Here is a 26318-nt window from a genome sequence, read left to right as displayed (position 1 = left end):
CAATTTCTCAGTGGATTACCAAAATACATCACGCTTTATGTCACGCAAGAGATAAATAATCGAGTTTAATATTTTTGGTTAATTATAACTATTATTATAATTATTCTTTAATATCTCGTGTTAAAAATAATTTATTAAAAAAAGAAAAAGAGATACCCTTTTGACATAATATTTTTATTTATTTATTCAAAACTTTGACGTAATTATGTTGTAGTTTATTCCATATTATTGCATGAACAAGCACAAAGCCAAAGTCAATTTGCTGTTGTTTTCCAATATTTAGGTTTCTGATACAATATTTATTTAGATAAATAAGTAGTTCAACGTCAATGTGATGTTTACGTCATTGCACTTGTACTACAATTTATATGGTGACTTTTTAAAAAGGGCATCTTTTTCTAAGAAAATTAAAACAACATTGTTATATGACATGTTCGACGACATAGAATATGGTCCAACGACCCAAATCAATCGTTTTTTTGTGAGATCATCGTTACAAAGTTGCATACTGCCAACTAAAGTATAATAAGAAAGGCAAGAACTATGTGATGTAATTGATTATGATATTGGCGTCCACCAGAGGGGGCGTTGAAGGAGAATGAAATGTGCAATCGCACAGAGCCTCAAATCTAAAGAGCCCAAAAAAATTGTTGCCATCTAAATTTATATATAATAATGCTACCATATTAAAAAAAAAAAAATTGCTTTTATAAACATAAAATCTCATTGTGCACTCCTTATAAGTGTAAATTTTCTTTCTAAATATAAAAATTTGGAGTTCATAATGAGATATTTGAAGTGCCGATATAACAAGACCCTAAAAAACGATTTTTTTTTCTTCAATTTATTACATAATAATGCTATATATATATATATATATTCAAGCAAAACTTTGAAGTTAGTGTTTTTTAAGCTTTTTTTTCTTATTTGATTGTTTAAGATTGAAGTGCTTTTGATTATTTAGTGAAAGTTATGTTTGTAAGTATTTTTACTTGTTATTTAATGATATTTGTAAATCTACAATTAGTAAGTCCTGAAGTTTGTTTTGGAACTATCTTAAGGAGGGGTCCCTTTATAAATTTTGTACAGGGCCTCCGAAATCTTAGAGATGACCTTGGTGTCAATAAGAAACACTTCGTATAAATTTTTTTTTCTTCAAAAAACAATAAGATAATTTGTACTAAAATTATTTAAATTATAAAAGGATGGATCCAAATTTAAGTGGATAAAGGAGAGTATATTGCCCGGTACAACTTAACTAAGTTCAAATTTACCGTTGATGCAGTTATGGAGTGCTGGGGGACGAAGGGCTTTTTTTTATATTTTTTAATAGGAGTTTTATTCTCTTCCGTAGTTATTAGCATGTGAAGGTAAATATACCTGAAAGAAAAAAAAATACAAATCGATGATCAAATTTTGATGTGTAATTTTACTTGCCTAATTCCAAAATTGTATAGCACACATAAGATTGAATGATATTCACAATATTTACAAATTACAACGTGTCCAAATTCAAAAAACCCCACAAGATTTTTCAATACAAACAGATGGTCGTATCATGCCCTCGCCGGCTTTAGTTTGCTACCAAAACAAAAAAGAGGGAAAGAAAGGAGACTTGCCGTTTTCGTCCGGTGAAAATCAAAGAAAACACGTGTCAGTTACGGCCCGCTCCAATTTTTGGTTAATTTTTTGGTATAATAAACAGAAGAAAGCGTTAAATTACACAAACATTTCACAACAAAAATGAAAAAACCAAAAGATTTATTTAGAAAAATAAAAAAAATAAAAAAAATTAAAGGGGAAGGAAAAGGAAAGGAGGAGGGGAGGAGGCAGGAAGGCAGCCTCATGGTATCTGGCTGGTTTGGGTTTGTTGGAACCAGAAAATGATTCAGGTATAAACACAAACACCTCCGGGCATTGTTTTACCATGGCTCGGAAGGTTGACGGGAAGCCCCAAACGCCGCCGTCCAAACCCAGGCTCCGCCCCAAGCCCGCCGCCAACCCTAAACCTTCTTCTCTCCCCACGGTCTGCCATTCCCCTCCCTCTCTCCTCTCTCTCTCTCTCTCTCTCTCTCTCTCTCTCTCTCTGGTTTTTCATTGAAATTGATGTGGGTTTACGGTGCATTGTGGAATAGGGTAAGGTGAAGAAGCCAGGCAAGCCGAACGAGAAGGAAGTGGAGCATTCCATGCCTATGAAGGAGCTTTCCAATACCCAAATTACAAAGGTATGACTCCCCCCTCTTTATTTCTTTCAAACCTAAATTAAATTAAACGTTTGTTTTCTTAATTTTGACACCTCTGTACACGAAATTTGTGGATCAGTTTTTGTGATTTGGCATAATGGGTCGGCTTTAAATTACACATGAACATTGAAAAATTGTTTTTTTTCTATCTTCATACTTTACCTGTTTTTGATACAATGTAGTTTCCACACAAGCATATATAGGCTTTGATTGATCAGAAAGTTGATAGGAGTAGTGGGTGAGAAGCCATTGTTCTTATGGATTAGCATTTAAATTACACAAACGCATTGAAAAATCGTTTCTTTTTAAAAAATCGTTTCTTTTTCGTACTTCACCTGTTTTTCAATATAATGTACTCCCACACTAGCATATAGAGGCATTGGTTGATCAGAATTTTGATAGGAGTAGTGGGTGAGAAGCCACTGTTGTTATGGTGCAATAATGCATTTAGTTCATATGTTTCTTCTTGTTGTGATTGTGTTTGACTGGCTCGACTTGTAAGCTCTTTTGTTCTGTGAACAAAATTGTTGTATGGATGAAATGGCATTGTTCCTTATGAACGGGATTATGGGAATTATGAAAGGTTTTAACACATTATTGAACCACAGATGTTGAGTCACGCAGGGAAGTCCCCGGCCATTAGGTCAGTGAAACATCTTGTACAGTTTTTGCTTATTTTATCCGCTTTTTGTTTGTAATTTTATACTTGCTTCATGACAATGCTGTCTTTCTGAATTTTTTTAAAGCAATACACAGTATGAGTTTCCAGTTGATGGATCACCCTCACGAGGTCAAGCAAAGTCATCTGCTGTCATTCGAGCACAGGAAGTTCGATCAAAACTAGAACGTCAATTCCCTAGCTTCGTGAAATCACTGGTCAGATCACACGTGGCCAGTTGTTTTTGGATGGTAAGTCTGTTACAGTAGATGAAAGCGAGAACATTATCTATAACAGAAGTTGTATATACATGTTAAAGCCCTTGTCTTTTCCCCCCTATATTTTGTTTATGTATTCTGTGTAATAGGGGCTTCCTTCGCTGTTCTGCAAATCACACTTACCAGATAAAGATATTACAATGACTTTGGAAGATGAAAGTGGTAGACAGTATCAGTTGAAATACATTGCATGCAAGACCGGACTGAGTGCTGGTTGGAGACAGTTTGCTGCTTCTCACAATTTACTCGAGGGAGATGTTCTGGTTTTCCAATTAGTCGAACCTACAAAATTTAAGGTAATGTTTTGAATCTTTTATACCCAACCCTATCCCTTGAATAGGACCAACACTAGTGCTTTATTTGAATTTCTGTCTTGTGGTGTTTTGAAATTCTGAAGAAGTGGGTGCAACATTCCCTCATCAATTTTGTCCATTTTATCAACTTACCATTTCTGTTGGATTATAATCGAGAAAGTGTCCCAAATGGGTTCATACAGGTTAAGATTTTGTATGCTTTTATTCTTTGGCCGGTGTGGAAGTTTGCTATGTGTAACCGTAGTTTCTTTCATCTTGTAGGTTTACATAATAAGGTCAAATGGTATTGCTGAAGTTGATGGGGCTCTTTGCCTTCTAAATTTGGATAATAATACAAAACAAAAGGATTCAGGCAAGTTCATTAATCTCTCTGTTTGTTTCTGATAGGATTAAAAGCACAAAACAAAGTAGCACACAAATGTCCTATTGATTTTCCTTATTAACACTAAGATTTGTCAATTGTAGCATATGAAAATAAGGGTCTTTCCTGCAGAAGATTGTTTTATCTTACTACTTAAAATGTCACAAAAACTGGGCTGCTGTCCCTACTGGCCAGCCACCGAAAAATAATTATTAGACCGATTTACACTTATCTAAAGTCTACGAGATTTTATATGCAAACACTAGACACACAGAGCTACACTCACACAAAATTTTGGGATTTTTGGAGTTGATTTGCTATTTAAATTAAATCGAACAAAAACAGGACAAAAACAGATTTTAAGTAGTTCGCAAATTAAGAAAAACGAGTTAGGGGAATTGCTATCCACCACCAAATAATCATGCAAACATGTTATGTTTCATTCAAATTCCTTCTATTTCAGGATGAAGATGCTCAAGTTGGCTCAATGTTAGAACTCAACCTATTACTCTTTCTTATGTAGTATGTTAAGAGAATGACGTTTTCAACTTAACTTAGTCCCTAACATGCAATCTAGAATGGCGTGTTCATAGATTTAACAAGTAGAAATCATTAAGAACGAAAAGAGTTTGAGTCATCACAAGGCATCGTAAGTACTGGCATTGTCTTACTTATCCTAGAAATTGGTTCACATGTTAATCGCAATTAACAAGTACTATAGAACATATGTAGGTTCTCATTCGACAAGGGCAGGCACACACATATTCATAGCATTAGAATCCTAGATATGCTTACTAAGTATGCATTCGTAGAAAACACATAAAGAATTCATCAATGAGAAAAGTAGTGAACCAATTTTCATCCATTCATAAAAGTAATTCAAACGAAATGTCATAACAAACTTGCAATCATATTCGGGGCTTCAAACAGCCCCTAACTACTAAAAATTTAGTTACACAATCCTTAAGTTAAAACAAAAGATAGACATGAGTTTGAGAAAATAGAACCGAAAGAAATCGACTGAGGCTCACTCTTTCCTTCCTTCCCCAACGCTACTTTTAAACCAATTCTTGCTGCATCATTTTCTTCTCCTTAACTCACCCACTAATAGCCATTTAGTGATGACAATAAGTGAGAGGAAATAGTAAAACAATTGTAACTCCTTGGGTAGCCTTTATACCAATTACTCCCTCTTATTCCTCATCTTTAATTCCATTTCCTCTGATATTTGAATAGGTGTCAGCTGGTTTGTTCTTGATTGCATCAGTTTTGGCTGCTAGATTTATTGGATTTATTGCTGTCAATGCTTTCTTGTCAGTTACAAACTGCTCAGCCTCTTGGAAACCTTTCAGTGTTAAAACGGCCATAACTTCTTCTAGAAAAATGATATTAAGAATCCGTGAATGCTCCAGAAAATAGACATCCATAGGTTTCCAAGCATATAAGGCTCATTCTCTAATTCATTCTGAGCTGTCCGCAACTTGCTTCCAAAGTCAGCTGACCTGCAAAGGCAGTTTTGACGAATTTGTTACTTAAAATCCCACTTGTGCTATTTTTCTTTTCTTTGCTTGACAAATCCTACAAAACACAAAAACAAAGTAAATAGCTCAAAAATATAAGGAACTAACTAAGAAAAGACAAGTGAATTTGATGTAAAATATATATAAATATGAGCTTATCAGTTTCTTCCTAGTATCATGTGTTTATAAGACATATGTATATATTTATGAAATCATGCTACATTTAGATGTACTTTCATTGATGTTTCTACCATTTCTCATGGATGTTACACTCAGATAAAGATAATGCAGAAACGAGCACTACGCCTTGTAATGACTCCATCAGGAAACGCGCACATTCTCCTCAGTTAGTAGTTCCAAAGAAGAAAAAGATTGGTTTGCAGAGAGCCGAACAATCTGAAAATGATAGTGAGGAGGCTGGTTCGGAAGTTTCAGAAGATCTCAAGTCACCTGCCGCAGCTCTTCAATTTGAGGACATCCGAAGTTACGAGAATTTTCACATTCTAGTAGATGGGTTGTTTCTAGATTCTGAGGTCCCCGAAGATGTTCGAAAGAAGTACTACAAGCTCTGCCGCAGCCAGAAAGCGTTTCTTCATGAAAATGTTATCAAGGGCATGAATCCTAATTTGATTATAGGAGCTATATCTGAAACTGTAAATATTGCCGATTCCATTAAAGCTTGCAAGGTCACTACACCTCGAGATGATTTTGTGTCTTGGGACAAGTATTTAACGGCCTTTGAGTTGTTGGGCATGAATGTTGGATTTTTACGTGATCGGATATGTCGGCTTGCAAACCTAGCCGACGACTCAGGAGCTGCATTGGAGGCAAAAATGTACAAAGAAGCTAGAATTGAGCGGTCGCAGGCAGGAATAGGAATAAGAAATATCGAAGTGAAGCTGGAGGAAATGAGGGAGGCGTGCGATGAATTCGGCGCTGCCATTGAGAGCCTGAGATCAAAAGCTGAAATCAACACGCTTAAGTTCCAGGAAGAGGTTACTGCTCCTTGGTAAATATGCTACTGTGAAGTGTAAAATCCTCTTCCCTTTTTGTGTAACGTTTTCATGTCTCAATATACTTGTAGTTTATATCTGTGACCCAAAAGATGGCTGTTTGTGCTTTGTGTGGTTCTGGAAACGACTAGCAACTAGTAACTTTAGCTATGTGATGCCTTTTTGGCTAGGAGAGCTTTCAGCTATGAATACAGATTAAGATTACAGTAATTCAGTTTTAAGAGGCCTTGGATTACATATCCTCATCTCAGAATTCTATAATTACAAAACGTCAATTATGAGAAAGACGGTGCAACAGAGTATATATCGTATGTGCCTATCTCTCTCCTCATGTCATGCATCAATTGAAAAGGATGATAGACACAAAGCTATATTGCCTCCGTTGCACCTGGGTTTTCCTTCTCAAGGGGAGAAAGAGATGACAACATGCATTTCTAACTTGGGGTTTGGGATAAAAAAACCGCAATAGTAATAGACCTTGCATAATTAGGGTTTACAGGAGTACTACGATTAGTCTCCATCCGCGTGGTTGATTCCAACTGCTCCTGCTTTGTGGGTCTCACAAACGCGCAAGAATAAAAGCTCATGCGCACGTTAGCAGCTAATTCTACTATTTCTTGTATGTTTTCTTATTTAGAATCTTACATGGGAGAAATTTGGTATTAATAATTTGAGACGTCACGATAACAGTAAATTTGTTTCATACGAAATCGACCTCTTGGTGACGGTTAGGTGCATGCTTTAATAGCTCCAGTCTGTGTCCAGTAGTAGTGGTGCAGTGGGATCTTTGAGATTTTGACCATCAATATTGTAACTCTGTTGGGGTTTTGACCAGTTGATTTTGTTGGCCTCTCCTTTAGTGCTTTGCATTGCACGTGACACTCTCCAGATTCAGCCTTTGCCTCTTCCTCTGACTGACGATAGCATATGTATCTTTCTGTACGAGAATTTATATATAAGACCATCTCCAATCGAAAGTTGATTAGAGGATTCGTTTTAGCCTTCTGGCCCTCCAAGATTCTTCAAGATATTAATATTTTAATGAACAGTATATGATTATATTTGCCTCCGTCTCCAACCGAGGTCCAGAGGGCCAGAGGGCTCGTTTTAGCCTTGCCACAAAAAATCGTCTCCAACCGAGGGCCCAAGAGGCATAGGGCCAAACATAATTTATGATTTAAATTTAAAAACTACAATAACTTAAATTCAAATCCAACAACTTAAATTTAAAAACTACAACGATAACTGGCCCAAAAAACCAAAAAAAAAAAAAAAAAAAAAAATTGAATACAACTAGCCGTTGTATTCAAAATTTTTTTTAAGCAATAAGAATACATTTAATTTTTAATATAAATATATTTCTGTTGGTTATAACCGACAGGAAAGCTATATTTTATGGCCAGCCTCGGGCTGGCTGTTTGCAGCTAGCCCTCCAGCCCTCTCCAATTCCATGGGTCCCTCTTAGATTCCACAGCCCTCTAGCCTAGCCCTCGGTTGGAGACCGTTTTTGGGCCATTTTCGGCCCTCTGGCCCTCTAGACCCTTCAGTTGGAGATGGCCTAAAGGTTCAATAGCCGTGGCTGGGCTGTCACATTGAAAGAGATCCTCTTCAGATCTCTTCTATCAAAGTTTACAGATCAAGTAATTTGGATCCTTAAAATTTGATTCAACAACTAAAATTATTATAATTTTTAAAATAAGCTCTATTTTTAACTGTTGGATCAAATTTCAAAGAACCGGATCACTTGATCTGTGGACTTTGATAGAAGAGATCTAGAGATGATCTGTTTCCCTGTCACATTTATAGCACTCTGCATGTTGCTGTGTTGCACCATCTGTCACATTTATCCCATCTCCTATTCATTTTTTTTCTTTGATCTTTGTCGTCGAATTTAAAGGTGATTTGATAACTATTTCATTTTAATTTTTTATTTAATTTTTTTGAAACCGAAATTGACAACAATGCAACTTGGTCATAGTTCCTTGTCAGGGTTAATTAGTTCTTGAATTTGTACCCTGTTACTTTGGTTATTGAGTTTAATTTTTGAAATTTATGGTCAATCCAATTGTCTTAATTCGTTAATTCAGATGCAATAAAATCGTCAAAACTAGTGAAAAATTTGACACAAATGAGCTAAAGTGGGACCCAAGGCAAGGCAAGGACCATAGAATTTGAAAACTGAATTGAAGAAATAAAGTAAAACACAAGTAAAAATTCAAGGACAACGTCATAACCAATCCCTTTTTGATATATATAACTAGACATTGTTGCCTAACACATTTATCAACCATGCGTACATCGAAAATTCTAGTATGCTTCGGTGAGGAAAATGAGATTTGAAAATTGAATTGAAGTAAAACACGAGTACAAATTCAATAACACCGGTGTAATTAAGCCCTATTGATATAATTAGAAAAGTGAATTTCTCATTCCCAATTTGCATTCGGATTGAATATGTCAAAAATGAAATACAAAAAGTGTGCTTAATAAAAAAACTAATCATTTTCCCTATGAAATTAAGGTGTGGGAGTACCCCCAAAAATATGAGGAACAAGAGCTTGACATTTGATTGCATAAAGGTTCTTCAACTGCTTCAACCAAAAAAAAAAAAAAAAAAAATGTTCTTCAACTGCAAACATTTTTGTACAATGAACAGCCAAAAATACCAAATTCCAATCCTTAAAAACTAAACAGATCAAACTTTGAAATCAAAATACACCAGACAATAATTAGAGAGCCCTAATAAAAAACGATCAATCACTAACAGAAACCACAACCCCTCTAAATTTAACCCAAAAAACAGCGCTAAAAATACAAGAGTAACAATAATCATCCTCCTTAATTTCTCTCTAAGCCTTCAAGAGGTTAAAAAAAATAAAAAAAGTACTCCCCACACCTCTACAAATTCATCAGCATACCCCTCTATATTCCAATCTCCACATCTCTCCAACTTGACCCTCCTTCGTCCGACACCTCCTGCAACAAAAAATAACACCACCACCATGTCATATAAAGCTTAAATCTTTTTTCTTCGACAAAGTGACATTCTAAAGTACTAGAATTAAAGGAGAGCAGATTCGAACTCAGAGGCAAAGAGGTAGCTAGCTGACCTAGCTAAACCATTATGTTTTCGGCCAACTGAGCTAACCCACACCTGTTATATAAAACTCAAAATTAAAAAGGACAAAACGGGTGTAACGAAAAGTTTAATTCTCTCTCACCTGTGATGTCTTAATATTAGCATGATGCTGAGCTTCCTCATGAACCACCGCAAGTCCAGACCTTCTGCCATCTCCGTCACTCTTCTCAGCTTTCTTGGACACAATGTGGGACCTACTCTTCCTTCCGAGGAGCCCCTTCCACCTTGCACCCTTCGGCGGTCTGGATGACGAGACGTCATCATCGTGATCCTCCCCATGGAGCAGCTCATCTCTGAGAGTGGTGGTGCTCCTCCGCGTCTGGCTGCTGCAGCCGTCCTTGAAGGGCAGCAGCCTGCCCTTGGAGAAGAGCTCATCAGCGCTCATCATGGAGTAGTTGGAAACAGAGAACTCAAAATCTGAGGAGACAGCAGGCGGAGCAGCCGCCACCTCCCTCCGGATTTCATGGTGGATGGCATCTGCAAAGTCATTGGAGAAGGAGATTCTTGGGCTCATCGGAGGAGGAAGAGGAGGAGCGAACTTATGCTTATGCTCTGATGAGTTGTACATCTCTAAGCAGGCTGCCATCAGATTTCAAAACAACCCCTTGTAAATACAAGTCAAAACCCAACATGTATATGCGTGTATTTATATCTGATATGGTGATTTTTTTAATTTTTTTGTACATATTTTTATGCATGCATGCCTGATGTGATGCGTCTTGTCATGACATGATAAATTGAACGGTGACCTATTAAATCTTGAAGGAGGATGCAGTCTCCAATGTTTTCACTGCTTTCCTTGGATGTGGGTGAAGTTGCCAAGAAGCACACTATACTCCTTTTTATTCCAGTACTTTGGACTTGGGTAAAAAAAAAAAGAAGCTCTCTAACCAATCATATATCGAACCCTAGTTTCACGAAGATTCAGTTGATAATTTAATACGACCCCAATCACTTTGTACGATGTAATCTTATAAATTTATAATCTAAACGGTTCGTGTATATATAATGTATGTTAATATTGTATCTCATGAAGATTCTAAGAAATTGTCCTTCGGGTTAAACAATTAAAATCCAATTTACAAATGAACAACAGTATAGGTACAAATAGTACAGGTTCTCAGAAGGTGATCAAATTTTTTAAGAGTAGAAGATTTTAAACACTTTCGACAAAAAAAAGAAGAGGGTAATTAGGGATATGCTGCAGTCTGGTGTAGGATAATTTTATGAGTCATTGTTAAATAATTTTTCTAATTAATTAAATAGCATATATTTTTTCTTGATTTGGATGTGATGATCTTGGAAGCAAAGGCTGGCAGGATCAGGGATTTCACAAGAAGGGAATGCGGCATTGATAATGCAAAGCATGGATGCAGGTTTTGCTGAGATAGCAAAAATGTGAAAACACTAAACTTTCAGAACCAGAAAAAAAGATGAGCCTCAGAAATCAGAATGGAAGGAGGGCGGACACTGCATGAGCGGCCAAACTGAGTACTCATAAACTTGGGGCCAGGTCAGCCTGGGGAATAAGATTTTCTCTTTTCCTATTTTTATTCCATTTTTTTCTTTTCCTCTCACATTTTTGTTTTTTGTCTTATTATCTTTATAAAAAAAAAATTAATATAAAATATTGACATGATTTAACAGTAATCGTTCAAGTAGGAGATGTGAAAAGTGGAAAGAGATTAGAAAATCAGAAAATCCTTCTCCCAACCACAAATATTTGAATTCAAATTCGAATTCTTTTTTTCTGTAATTTAAATTGGTTTGAAGTAAAATATGGTTCATATAAAAAACAAAGTATTTTATTTTGGTAAATTAAAGAGGTGGAAGCAGAGAAAAATTGGTTTGAATGTTGAGAGGAAATGCAGTGCAAGTTTTGGGACACACAGCGTCAGGGCAGAGAGCAGAAGGGGTTGGCATGCTTTGTCATCGTTGACCGAGGTTTGACTGCTAAGTGGATAAGCAGATGCAGTGAATGAGCTGGCGATATCGACAGGTCAAAGGGACCACGTGATTAGGGTTGCCTTGCATAGTTGCATTCCATAAAAATTAAGAAACTTTAATGAAAAGTTATCGGTACTATTTATTTTAATAAAAAATTATATTTTTACATTAAAAAGTCAATTATGTTATTATTCGTTTTTCTCTTTATTTTATCATTATTGTTAAAATTCAAAGTTTTCAAACCATTTCATTAGTTTTGTTTAAAAATTATTCATAAATAATATTATTCAAATTAACGGAATGGTTGGGAATAAGAGGATTTGCTAATTCGGTAAAAATTAATTTGATTATTTTTGGTAATTACAGAGACTGGTGAACTAATTAGAGGAAGGAGGACAAAGAACATGATATTGTTTACATGAAAAATTGGGGTGTTTCTATTATTTTTTTTATTAATTATAATATTAATGAGTTAAATTATAAGTTGTTAAATAAAAAGAGAATAGGTGAGAACATAACACGGACCAAATGCACATGTATAATTACTTTCTGCTACTGCGGCCATCTGCGAATGCTCCTATTAATTGTACGTCTCATGCAAAACCCTAGCGCCATATCTATGTTATTATTCATTGTTACTTGTATGTACCGGAAGAGATCACGTGAGCACGTGCAGAAGCTAGTGTCCTTCCTGAGATTGTGGCATTGTGCCATCGGTGGCCGAGCTAGTTTGCTGTTTGCCACTGACAGAGCGGCACCATTTCTTTCTTTGAATTTATGATGAGGAAGAAAATTCTAAACCCTTCTAATTTCTCTTTTCTTTCTTTCTCTCATACTTGAATGGTTATGATTAAATCACGTCAACATTTTATATTGATTTTTTTTATAAAGATAATAAGACAAAAAAATAATGTGTGAGAGGAATAGAGACCAAGCTTGAAGGGAATAATAATAAGAAGGAAAAGAATCTTACTTTGATGAAGAGGAAGGGTTTTTTAGCACCTATAGCACTCATGGCCATTTAACCGTTGGAGTAACCGCTCACTCAACTCTTTATTCAGCAGATGCATGTCGACCATGTAATATTTCATTGATAGAGTAGGATGCTGTCATTTTTTCTAAGGAAAACTAATGAAAAAAGTTTGAAAACTTTGAGTTTTAACGATAAGAACAAAATAAAGAGTAAAATGAATAGTACCAAAATTGACTTTTTAGTATAAAAATGTGATTTTTTGTTCAAGTGAATAGTACCGAAGCTTTTCGTTAAAGTTCCTTTTTTTCTACACTTGAAATCATCTACCCATAAAAATAGCCTATTTTATTAGCATCCTGAGTTTAATTGTTTTTTGGAAATTATTTATTATGAGGGCTAGTTTGATATTCCAATGTTTTTAAAAAAATTACTTATATTGTACTATGAGAATAAATAATTTTAAAATAAAATAAAGTAGTTCAGTGGTTAGTAAACCTTAATTGTAAAAGTGTTTTTAACCAAAAAAAAAAAAAAAAAAAAACAGTGTAAAAATATTTGGTAAACTTTTATGTAAAAATATCGTGATTATGTAACGATGGAAAGGGAGGGTAGGATTGCAATATATAAAAAATTTCATTAATAGCTATTGTTCATCCGTGTATTTTGAAACAAGCTAGTTTTTGAAAGCAACTATTTGCTGCTTTCACTTTTCTACTTTGAACTGCCATGATTTTAAAAAAAAAAAAAAAAGGGTTTTTTTTGGAGTGGGGGGGGGGGAAGGGGTTGATTGAGTTGTCAAACAAAATCAGAGCCCAGTTTTTTTTTCACCCCTGCTTATGAAAAAAGTTAAGCAGTCTCAAATCAGTACTGAATTACGTGGATTAAATGCTTTTAATTAGCTTCTTTCTACGTCTTTGGCCCGTAGCAAGATGGATTTCTTTGTTTCGATGAATCATTGTATTTGTTTGGTAACCCAAGGATTACCAAAATGTGATTGCTATAGTATTATTCATGTAGGTCTTTCATAGCGGTTTTGGTGAGTGTGATACTTATATATATATATATATGTATCAAGCATAAGCTTAATTTCTATAACACACTATACTAGTGTGAGTCCAATATATATCACAACTATGAGTTTGATATATTAAACTCTTGAGTTTAATAAATTAGTATCATATTTAAATTTTTTTAATTTACTGTAGAAGTGTACGATTCTTATATAAGTTTAATACATTAGTATCACACTTATTTTTTTCGACTTGATGTGAAAGGCCCAAGAAAAGTGAACCCAAATATTCAATAAGAAGTATAGATAACTCGATTAAGTACAGATAATCTCACTTAAATATTTTATTAAATAAAAGTATTTTCTTTGGTTTATGAAGGAAGGGGATTTTTATCATCTTGTCTTTTCTTCAGATTAGGCTTTTAATATAAGGCATCTTGTCATTTTGGATATAGTACACGTCACCTATGGTAGGTCTAACATGAGCATGGGCTTTACGTAGAATCCATTCCGATATACAGAAAAGAAATATGTATTATTTGTTGCGTGATATGTAACTTATTTGTAAGAAGATTCTTGATTTATAAATAGGATCGTACGATATTCATTATAAACGAAAATAATATGTACATCATTGAGGATAGAATGCATACAATACGCCTCGATAAAAATCTTGCTAAAAATTTCAATATGGTCGAAGGAAAAAAAAACTTCCCACACCAAACTCGATTGAAAGTTTAGGATTACATCAGAGGGTTCCTCTAACCATATTATAGGATTATCCAAACTCAAACTTAGTCGTGCCATTCTGTATTTAAAGTAAAAATAAAATATTATGGGTCATTTTAGCTTCGATCCCTAATCAGCCTAATTGTTAGATTGAAACCGTATTTGTTTAAATATTTTGATTGGGGTCCTTAGCATCTTTTAAGAGATTTAACTCATGCATTTATGCATTTAATGTCCCACAAATTATGAAATTTAAAAAAATTCAAATAATATTTTTAAAATATAATAAATACTTAAAAATCAATAATAGAGTAATATTGTTCTTCACAAAATTATAGCAAAAAAATAATGTACACATGACACACCCCGACCGAAATCAAGGCGTGCTGGTCGTCATGTGTGACGTAGCCAGTACGCCTTGATTTCAGTTAGGGTGTGTCAACACACATAATTATTAACATATTTCAAAAAATAACTATTGATATATTTTAAAACATAAAATAAATACATATAATTAGCATGGGTACATTTAGAAAAATTAAAAATGGGTAAAAATAAATTAAAAAATATGGGTACAAATACAAATAAAAGTTTAAAAAATATGGGCACAAAAAGAAATTAATATATGGGTACATATTAAAACTAAAAATAAAATTGGTACAAATTAAAAATGGATTGCAAATTAAAAATGGGTACAAACTAAAAATGAAAATATAAGATTAAAAATTTAGCCATAAATATAAATATACCCTATGTAACATTTCTAACAATAAATGAATATATTTAGGAAAAAAAAAATTTGTTCTTGAAATAATTAATGACGTTTATTAAAACTTTAGTGTCTTCATAAAAAATAAAAATGAAATAAGGTTTTAGTCAATGAAGTAACAAAAAGAGGAATGAGAACCTAATTTCTCCAAATATTCTTTATTGTCTGAAAAATCATTATATGATAAATAAAAAAATAACGCATGAAAGATGAATTAGCATTAAAAATGGATTACTGGCTGATTTTATTACAATAAAAGTTAGGGAACTTTAACGAAAAGCTCCCACACTGTTTACTTTAACGAAAAACCACATTTTTACACTAAAAAGTCAATCATATTACTATTCACTTTACCCTTTATTTTGTCTTTATTGTTAAAATTCAAAGTTTTTAAATCATTTTAATTAAAGTTAAATAATCACTTAAAAATCACCCCTAAAGAAAATTTACACAACAAAATACAAGGATGATTGTGATTATGTTAGCATAACCATAATTATGGTCATTTTCTCTTATAACAAAACACAAGTTTTATGCCAATGAGAGATGACTCAGTTGGTAAGGTCTTTATCTTGTGTGTCGCCTTACCAAGATTTGAGTCATGCTGCCAACAATCCTTGTTAGTGCGCAATCTGTAAATCCTACGTAAATCCATATCAATTGTAGCTTGAAATTAAGTGTCACGCATAATGTCACATCCCAGTCATCCATCATGGGATTGCTCTCGCGCGAACTCACTTAACTTTGGAGTTCCTACGGAACCCGAAGCCAGTGAGCTCCCAAAAGGCCTTGTGCTAGGTAGGGATGTGAATTATACATGTAAGACTTACATGATCCACTCCCCTAGGCAATGTGGGATGTTACAATCCACCCCCTTTAGGGGCCCGACGTCCTGGTTGGCACACTTTCGGCCAGGGATTGGCTCTAATACCAAATTGTCACATCCCCGCCTAGGCACCCACCACATCCCAGGCGCGACTCCACCGTAGCACGATATTGTCTGCTTTGGGCTCTGACCACGCCCTCACGGTTTTGTTTCTAGGAACTCACATTAGAACTTCCCAATGGGTCACCCATCCTAGGAATGCTCTCGCCCGAACTCACTTAACTTCGAAGTTCCGATGGAACCCGAAACTAGTGAGCTCCCAAAAACCTCATGCTAGGTAAAGATGAGAATATACATATAAGGCTTATAGGATCCACTCCCCCTGGGCGATGTGGGATGTTACACATAAGTCATTCTGGCTCAAGATTGTAAATATTCCTAGACACTGATAATGAGAGTAACCTACTTTCCTAAACTCTTAGCAATAAAATTAAAAAAAAAAAAAGTCTTATTTTTCATGAATCTTCCCAACGTTTGTGGATGAAATTTTGTGTCTATGCAATTATTTTAAGGGAAACTAATGAAAATGGCTTGAAAGCTTTGAGTTTTAACGATAAAGACAAAATAAAGAGTAAAGTGAATAGTACCATGATTGACTTTTTAGTGTAAAAATATGATTTTTCGTTAAAGTGAAAAATATCGGGAGTTTTTTGTTAAAGTTCCTATTATTTTATGGATAAAACAAGGGGTGTGTTATCCACACATCTCTTTTTACTTCTCATACACCATTCGTTAATTTTTGTCATTTGATCTTCTTCAATTCATCCGATCCGACAGTTGAAAATTAAAAAGGTGTGTAAGAAATAAAAAGAGATGTGTAAATATCACATCTCTAAAACAATAGAGAGAATTATGAGCTTTGAAACTCAATTTGCAAGCAAAGGACATGGCTGTCAATCACTTGGTTTAACCTTACCTTGTGGTGTCATGACAATAAACAACACATTTTTCTTCCAAAGTAAATGGGGAAATGACACGTTGTCGATACCTATAAGCACATATTTGTATGTGGACAAAAAACCCAAACACAAAAAGACTGGTCATGCAAGGCCCTATTACTGGGTCTGTACCTGAGCCTGATTTGACTAGCAACCTACCAAAAGCTTGGATCATATGGGCTTATATGACACTAACCAAACTTAATTACAATAGAGAGAATTATGAGCTTTGAAACTCAATTTGCAAGCAAAAGACATGGCTGTCAATCACATGGTTTAACCTTACCTTGTGGTGTCATGACAATAAACAACACACTTTTCTTCCAAAATAAATGGGGAAATGACACGTTGTCGATACCTATAAGCACATATTTGTATATGGACAAAAAACCCAAACACAAAAAGACTGGTCACGCAAGGCCCCATTACTGGGTCTGTACCTGAGCCTGATTTAACTAGCAACCTACCAAGAACTTGGATCATTTGGGCTTATATGACACTAACCAAACTTAATTAGGTCTCTTAAGGAATTTAAATAGTCATGATCTGCCATTTAATATTATGGTTTAGTGAATTTTTTCTTCATTTGTAAGTGAGAGAGGTCAGATTCGATTATAGCGAAAGGTAAATTTGAACTACATTATTATGGCTAGTGTGAGACTTAACCCACTCATCCAATCCCTTAGTGTAGATAATATCGCTCCTTGTTCAAAAAATAGAAAAAAATAGTCATGATCCAAGCAACGAAGAAAGACATTCATATTCCTTAGAGACTCGCTAAAATTTTATAAGATATTTAGCAGCTTGTTTAGCAAATTTCAAATTAAATCCTTAATCATATTTATTGAGGCGGCAGATGGAATGCTGCCTAGATTAATAATACAACCATTATTGTTTCTAAATGTAATGTTGCCTAGCTATATAGAAGGGAAATTTTATTTGAACCCATATAACCTCTTTTTACACCTAATTTATACTTTAAATATGAAATGTCTTTACTATTTGTTGACTTTTAAGTTTGTTTGAATTGTATGTTTTATGGATAGATGAATGAAAGTACAAGGAGAATATAAAGAGAAGGAAAAGGGAACCGATTCCAAGCAACCTTACCCTAAACAACTCTAACAACTAGGTAAACCCTAAAGCTATCAACATCCTTAAATCAAAGGATTACATCAAAACAACTAAAAACCATATCAATAAGTCAACTAATCCTTAATTTGAGGGAGCCATTACGGGGACCATACCCATGACAATAAAGTCCATCAGTCACTCCATAGTGTCCCATGCATATCTTTTCATCACTCCAATATCTTCTAATAATTATACTTCAACACCCCCCTTCAAGTTGGATCAAGGGGATTTATCGAGCCAAGCTTGCCCAAAAGATGATGAAACTGAGCAGATGGCAGTGCTTTAGTGAAAGGTCAGCTAATTAATCATAACTGCGAGTGAATACAGTGTGAATGACCTGAGATTGAACCTAAGATCGAACAAAATGACAAACCACCTCTATATGCTTCGTTCTTTCATGAAAGACAGAATTAGTAGCGATGTGCATGGCTGCCTGATTGTCACACATGAGAGGCATAGAGTTGGAACAATGAAACCTTAGATTAGATAGAAGTTCTTTGAGCTAAATAAGCTCACATGCAGTGGCTGCCATTGCGTGATACTCAGCTTCTGCACTTGATCGAGCAATGACATGTTGCTTGTTGCTTTTCCAGGTTACAATATTGCCTCCCACAAACATGCAATAACCTGTCATGGACCTTCTATCAATGGCATTGTCTGCTCAATCAACATTAGTGTAACCACTTATGCTTGTAGATTGGTTATTTTGCATTATAATTCCTCTCCCAATAGACCCTTTAAGATAAAGAAGAATCCGTTTAATAATGTTGAGATGATTAATGGTGGGAGAATGCATAAACTGACTAACTATCCCCACTGCGTAGGTGATATCAAGACAAGTGATGGTGAGGTAAATTAGCTTACCAACCAGTTTTTGATAATAACTCACATTATGAAGAGCTTCCCCATTTATGGTAAGCTTGAGTTTGCTGTTAATTGGAGAGGCTGCAGGTTTGCAATCAAGTAGATTTTTCTTCTTGAGAAGATCAACTACATATTTCCTTTGATTTAGGAACTCTTTGGAAGAAGTAGCCATTTTTATGCCAAGAAAATACTGTAGCCTCCCAAGGCCTTTGATGGAAAATGTCTCATGTAGAGATTGCTTCAAGGTTGCAATCTCAGTTGCATTGTCACCTATGATTATAAGATCATCCACATAGATAAGATTCATCAACCTTCCTTTTGTGCTAGTTCGAACAAATAGAGAGGAATCTGCATTACATCTGAGAAAACCAGCCCTTTCCAAAACTGAGCTAAGCTTGGCATACCAAGCTCTTGGAGATTGTTTTAGACCGTAAATAGCCTTGTGAAGCTTGCATACCATACCATTTTGAGCTTGACCATAACCTGGTAGTGGTTGCATGTACATTTCCTCTTGCAATTCTCCATGAAGAAATGCATTTTTTACATCTATTTGATACAATGACCATCCATGATTAACTGCCACAGACAAAATAACTCTGACAATGTTCATTTTGACTACTGGAGCAAAGATTTCTTTGTAATCCATTCCAAAGGTCTAAGTGAATCCACGTGCAACGAGTCTGGCTTTATGCCTTTTGATCGAGCCATCAGCCTTGAATTTCACTTTGAATATCCATCTGTTACCAATCGTCTTCTTGCCAGGTGGTAAATGAACAAGACTTCAGGTTTGGTTATCACTCAAGGCTTGTGATGCCTCCGTCATTGCCTTCCTCCATTGTGGTGATTGATTTGTTTCCTGATATGTGCTAGGTTCAACATTATTTGCAACTTCAATGAGAAACGCAGTGTGAGAATTTGACAAACAGTTGTAATTCAGAGTCTCAGTGAGGGGATGCCTTGAGGCATAAGTAACATAGTCCACCAACTTGGCTGGTGGCTTTCTTGTTCGAATGAGATATCTCTTGGCCTCTTGAGGTTTGGTTGACTGTGAAGAGGTTGAGCTTGCTTGCCCTTCACTTGTATGCTCATGAATTGATTGAGAGTGTAATTGGCCCGCACTTGGAATCAAGTCAGCTTGAAATTCTTCAATGTTTTGACAATTTGAAAGATGATCCTCTTCTAGTGTATTGTGATCAGTGACTCTTGGTAGGGGAAACAAATCACTCAATGTCTCACTTTCATCATCATGAGTCCCTTTTCTTTTATAGTAGGGTATTGTTTCATCAAAACGAACATCCCTACACACAATACATTTCTTCGTGAGAGGATTAACATATTTGTATCCCTTATAAGTTGGTGAGTATCCAACAAAGATACATTTCACTGCTCTAGCTTCTAACTTGTCACGATTAGGTGCTTGCACATAAACAAAGCAGCTGCAACCAAAGGTTTTAAAATTTGCCAAGTTGATTGCCTTATCGTGTAGGGTTTCATATGGAGTTTTGAACCCTAATACTCTACTTGGAAGTCTGTTGATTATATAGGTAGTAGTGAGAACATCATGTGACCAATATCTCTTGGGAACATTCATATGCAACATTAATGCTCGAGTTTTTTCAAGTAAGTCTCTATTCTTTCTTTCTGATACCCCATTTTGTTGAGGTGTCCCTACACAACTGGTTTGGTAAATGATCCATTGTGAACTCAAGTACTTAACCATGTTATTGGACAGAAACTCAGTGCCATTGTTCGACCTAAGTACCTTAATGTTTGAGTTGTATTGAGTTTGTACAAGGTTATGGAAATCTTTGAATATGCAAAAAACCTCACTTTTTGATTTCATAAGGTATAGAAAGGTGGTATAGGTGAAATCATCAACAAATATGACAAAAAATTTATAACCATCATTGATTTAATTATAGGTCCCCAAACATCAGTGTGTACCATCTCAAATGGTTTATATGTCTTAAAAATAGAAGTGCCAAAATTTCGTTTAACTGACTTTGAAAAATGACATGTTTCACATTTAAGTGGTGACTGACAAAACATAGGAAACAACTTTGACAAAACAAGTTCAGATGGGTGAGCAAGCCTTTGGTGCCATAGTTGTTGATGTTCAAAATACTTTGGTCCGGCTTGAAGGGCTATAGGCATGACATATTTTTTGCACAGGTAGTAGAGACCATTAAGAAGGAACCATTCACCAATCATCTTCTTGGTGATGATATCTTGAAAAATAAATTTGTTTGGTGAGAAATGGCATGTCAGTTTAGGGAGTTTTTAATCTTTCTTACTGAAAGTAATTGGAAAGGAAATGAGGGAACACAAAGGGCTAATGACTCATTACTATTTGTGAATATACTAGCTCTTCCCTTACCCAAACCTGACACATTTTTTCCATTTGCAATCGACACTAGTGAGGATATTTTGAATGCTTGAAAATCATGTAAATTTGAAAGTTTGTTTGTCATGTGGTCAGTGGCACCAGAGTCAATAATCCAACAATCATATTCAGTGTTTGTTTCTAATACAGTGTAGAAAGCTTTGAGTATACCTGAGGCCTCTTCATGCGTTGCAGGTTTGTTATTTGCAAGGAACCCTGCAAACTACCTTAGCATGGCAGTGTGTCCTCCATCTTCATTTTGAGAGGTTGATGCAGCATTCCCATGACTTTTGGTTTGCAAATACGCACAAATTCGTTTATGAAGGTCACAGGACTTGCAACGAAGTCCATGGATCCAAGAGAGACCCTGGAGGTGAAGTTTACTGCATGTTGACTCTTGAAGTGTTTTGAGGGAATCATCTTCCCTTCTTTGGTGAATTTTGGCTTCAACTCGGGATGAAGAATCAACCATTCTTCCTCCACATGACTAATACCATCACAGTAGGTACACTTAAGATGAGTATTCTTACTCTTGTATACCTTTTGGTTTGCAGCATAGGCTCGAGCTTCAGTTAGCCTTTAATTAATCTCACCATTCATAGCTTTCTTTCTAGCTTCTTCACGTTGGACAGTAGCATACACACTTTTGAAGGTTGGCAGTTATTGGCTCATAAGTATGTGGCTTTTGAGATCCTCATACTTAGAACTTAAGCTTCCCAAAAGTTGGTATATCTTGTCTTCCTCACCTCTCTTTAGTAGGATACTTGCATCCGTGGTGTGTAGAAGATATACATCCAGTTCATTCCAAGTAGTTTTGAGGCTGCCAAGATGTTACACAAAGGACTTCCCTTCTTGTTGAACGCTTGCAATGTCTTTCTTCAGTTGAAACACTCTTGCATGGTTGTTTTGATTTCCATACATGCCCTTTACTAAGTTCCACAAATCTCGTGAGGACTCTGAGTAACTAAAAATTTTTGCGACATGCTTCTTTATAGTATTGAGAAGTAAGGACATAATGAGTTAATCCTTGCATAGCCAAGCCTCATAAGTTGGTGAGGTGATTTCAGGAGCTTCGATGCTTCCATTTACAAAGCCAAGCTTTCCGTTTCCTCCTAGGGCAAGTGAAACTGCACGAGACCACGGTAGGTAGTTGTACTCATTTAGAAAGGCTGAACACAAATGCTGATTTGTGTTAACCTCAATGTCTGAGAAATTTGAAGGAGAGGTATGCGAGATGTCACCCTTAATATTTACTGAATCTTCTTCAGCCATGGCTTAAGGTTGAAGGAAAGATGCAGCGGAAAGAAAAATGGCCAGAGGCAGGTTACAAAACTTGCTCTGATACCATGTTGACTTTTAAGTTTGTTTGAATTGTATGTTTCATGGATAGATGAATGAAAGTACAAGGAGAATATAAAGAGAAGGAAAAGGGAACTGGTTCCAAACAACCTTTCCTTAAACAACTCTAACAATTAGGTAAACCCTAAAGCTATCAACATCCTTAAATCAAGGGATTACATCAAACAACTAAAAACCATATCAATAAGTTAACCAATCCTTAATTTGAGGGAGCCATTACGGGGACCATACCCATGACAACAAGGTCCATCAGTCACTTCATAATGTCCCATGCATATCTTCCCATCACTCCAATATCTTCCAATAATTATACTTCAACACTATCCTATTGCATAATTACCATTAAGTACAAGATGAAGTTAACAAGAAAAATAAAATATCAATAAACCCACCTAATCATCAAACCCTAAACATCCAGTAACGCAAAAATCCTAAGACGCTCTCATAGACCTTTATCATCGTCTTCATCACCACCACCACCATCCACCAACCCCACCACCACCATCACCATCTCCAACACTACTCATCACCTACTGGAAACTTACTTTTACTTCTGCTACTACTGCTGCCAAAACAAGAAGCAGCAGCTGATCAAGATCAACACCTAGTTCTAAATCAAGTGTTTTTCTTCACTTTTAACTATCCCTTTTAATAAGTAATTAAAGTTCTTTTAATTCTTTAATTAACACGTTCAAATGTTACTCATATCTAATTAGTAGTCTTGCTATGTAGATGCATTGCAAACATGTGAGAACATGATAATTATTGCACTTCGTTTTATTTTGTTTGTGCACTGGTGAGTGTTTATAATTAGTCTTGTGATCTTATTATTATTTTATTTGTCTGTCCACTATTGAGTGTTTATAATTAGTCTTGTGATCTTATTATTAATTTTATTTTATATATTCTGAAAGAGTTTCCATTTCTCAGTTTCTAACTTCCGTGCATGCTTGCTAGCTGTTATTCCCAGTATTGCAAGTCGGCTTGCAAATTATGCATGCATTTGCTAAACTAACTAGGGTTTGGTTAATTTGGTTTGACTCTCATAGTCTCATGGCAACTGTGTTTAGTTAGATTAATGGATTTAATTAACATGGATCTTCATGAAACTGATCCGGGTAGTTTCTAATGTGAAAACATGGGTGTAAAGATAAATTTGCATGTTGAATTGAGTGGGTGGGCTTATAGTGAGTGGGTGGGCTTATAGTCTCACAATAGACTAGCAATAATGTGATTTAAATTCGCCTTTGGCAATAACTGAACTTAAGACCTCTCACTTACAAATGAAAAAAAATATCACTAGACCGTAGTATTAAGTGACAATTGGTACTTTAATCTTTAAGTCTTTTATTGTGCGCAAGTTGGTTAATAAGTCGGATCGCATATTTTTCTAGGTTTATAGCTTTCAGTTTAGCCGCATGCACGACTAAACGTGAAACTATTTTCTACATCCATGCATCATGTGACAATTTCCACCTAAATCATACATGAATATGGATGCACACTCATGCTTTGTGACGGGCCCAAGATACACATGTTTGAGTTCTTTCTTTATACTAGTAATTTCACACATGATATGCATGCGGCAAAGTAAAATTGCTAAAAAAAAGTTAGAGAAGAACACGAAGTAGTTGTAGAAAAATATGAAACAACTTACTTTTTATTCATCTAATATTGCAAATAGGAGGCATAATAATAATTGACAATGAACTAAGTATTGTGTTTTATTTTATTTTTTAGTTGAGGTTGCATACATGATACATAGCTATAATCTAAGCGCTTGTTCCATAAAACAAAAGAAGCTTGGATGCAAAAAAAAAAAAAAAAAAAAAAAAAAAAGAGAGATGATAGAACCCATAGATTATAGCATTTAACCAACCCACATATTATATGCTTTGACCCGCATTGAACGCTGGATTATTTGTTGAAGATAAAAGTTAGAAAGCCGGTTGATAAGCGGTAACTATCTTGTACGATTTGGAGAGTAATCGACATACTTCGATCAGTGTGAGAGAATTTTAATTTTTCGGCTCTATCAAACATACAGGGAATTGGAGGTAGCATTCTACCTATGTCAAGTCATGGATTGGTTCCTTCAGCCTTTTTAAATGTGTTTTGGTGTTCTATGTGACCGCAGAAGATTAACGAACCATGCCCATAGCGACCAAAATTGTTCATGTTTCACGTTTTCCTCACTATTTCCTCTCGTGTCTTCTTTGTTTCTATTTTCAGGATCCATTTTTCACCTTCACTCATGCTATATCCTTTGAAATAAAAAGAAAATATTTACAATATTGTCGTACCACAAAACAAAATCTGTACTGTTTATCCATAAACGAAGAAATTATATCATTAGGAGAAATAAACCCTCATTCTTTCAATATATATGTAAGGATTTGTAAGACACACATAACGTACAAGTTATTTTGTTTGACTAAATCAAACTTTAACATAAGAAGTAAAAATAAAAAGCGTGAAAAAAAAACAAGAAATTAATAGCAACATTACAACACCAAATTATTTTATTTGTGTTCAGCAAAATCAAATCCTACAAGCATATAACACATGCATTATATATAAAAGGTCACCACTCATTATTTTCATGAATTTTCATGCCCAAACGCTGCTGTGCATAGTTCACAAGCTTCTCAAACTCTTTGGCATTTTCGATTTGGCCATTGCCGTTGAAATCTGCCGCCTTCATTCCTTGACGAGCTCTCCACCACCCGAACCAAGCCCTTAGGCTGCCAAGAGCCTCTTTCAGCTCCTCGCGTTTAATCTGACCGTTGTGATCACTGTCAAACCGGGAAATCCATGCTTTGAATTCGTCCACCGTCATATCCTGGTCAGGCTGCACCTGCATGCAACACACTATGGCCATTACGTTTTAAAGTTTTCTCTACTTTCTAAGCAGAAAACTGTACTCTGATGAGCAGATGGAAAATGGAAATGTAACTAGATGTGGGCAAGCTCGGTTGTTGGTTTGGTTTGTTATGTTTTGGTTCTGTACTTAGAGGGAATTTAAAGTGGATTTCAGTAGTGGAGAATCGAATTGTTGGTGTAGTAACTGATGCGTTTTAGTGGCATCTTTTACCACAATTACTAGTTTATATTAAGGATAGTGAAGGACCACCAGATTATCATGAGCATTAGGCGCTAGATTAGTACTTAGCTTAGCTGTTAAGCTAAGGTTGTTACAGTTAGTTATGTATTGATGCTGACTCAGCATTAGAATAGATATTATGGATGCATATATATCCCTTGTAATCTGCAATTACAGTTAATGAGAATCATTTTTTTCTTCAACCACAATCTTTGCCAATCTCTCTCTCTTCCAATTATGTTTACATAGATACATAAATTTCTACATGGTATCTTCACCGGAGTCCACCGACGTCGATCCTCCGCTTCCCGTTTCTTGATTTCTTGCATTTTCTCATCTCCCAAACATGTCTTACATAATTTCTCTTCTCTCTCTTGTGCAATTCGTCTGCAATTTCTATGGCAACTACCCTGAATTCCTTTGATTCTACTTCTCCTGCTACATCTTATGGTCCTACTCCTCTTGGCAATATCTTTGATATTGTACCTCCATCGATTGCGATGATCACCATCCAAAATATTGCTGGAATGGTTTCGACGAAACTCAATCGTCAGAACTACATCACCTGGCACAACTTGTTTCTTCTCGTTCTGAAACGGTTCAAGCTTTTAGGGCTTATCAATGGCGACGATCTCTGTCCTCCTCAATTTGTTCGTGAGTCATTTGGATCTCAAATTCTCAATCCTGTGTATGAATTG

General features: G+C 35.4%; 2 protein-coding genes across 3 annotated transcripts; one reads left to right on the top strand and one right to left on the bottom strand.

Moving 5' to 3' along the window:
* Positions 1-1725: 1725 nt before the first annotated feature.
* LOC137748320 (B3 domain-containing protein Os01g0234100) lies at positions 1726-6597 on the top strand. The gene is made up of 7 exons (XM_068488462.2): positions 1726-2026; positions 2136-2225; positions 2852-2886; positions 2990-3152; positions 3269-3475; positions 3755-3845; positions 5651-6597. The coding sequence occupies exons 1-7, from the start codon at positions 1928-1930 to the stop codon at positions 6385-6387; spliced, it is 1422 nt and encodes a 473-aa protein (XP_068344563.2). The 5' UTR covers positions 1726-1927; the 3' UTR covers positions 6388-6597.
* A 2453-nt stretch (positions 6598-9050) lies between these two features.
* On the bottom strand, positions 9051-10267 carry LOC137746534 (uncharacterized). 2 transcript variants are annotated; one of them, XM_088685427.1, is made up of 3 exons: positions 9609-10267; positions 9498-9541; positions 9051-9363 (listed from the first exon to the last, which is right to left on the bottom strand). In XM_088685427.1, exons 1-3 carry the CDS (start codon positions 10110-10112, stop codon positions 9297-9299), a joined length of 615 nt encoding a protein of 204 aa, XP_088541553.1. In that variant the 5' UTR covers positions 10113-10267; the 3' UTR covers positions 9051-9296. The 2 variants fall into 2 exon arrangements, with proteins under 2 accessions (XP_088541553.1, XP_068342653.2); XM_068486552.2 differs by lacking the exon at positions 9498-9541 and having other exon boundaries at positions 9609-10261.
* Positions 10268-26318: the final 16051 nt, after the last annotated feature.

This window comes from Pyrus communis, chromosome 2 (assembly GCF_041283825.1).
Source record: "Pyrus communis isolate YQ-2024b chromosome 2, ASM4128382v1, whole genome shotgun sequence".
Taxonomy (NCBI): domain Eukaryota; kingdom Viridiplantae; phylum Streptophyta; class Magnoliopsida; order Rosales; family Rosaceae; genus Pyrus; species Pyrus communis.
This window is presented reverse-complemented; position numbering and strand designations above follow the sequence as displayed.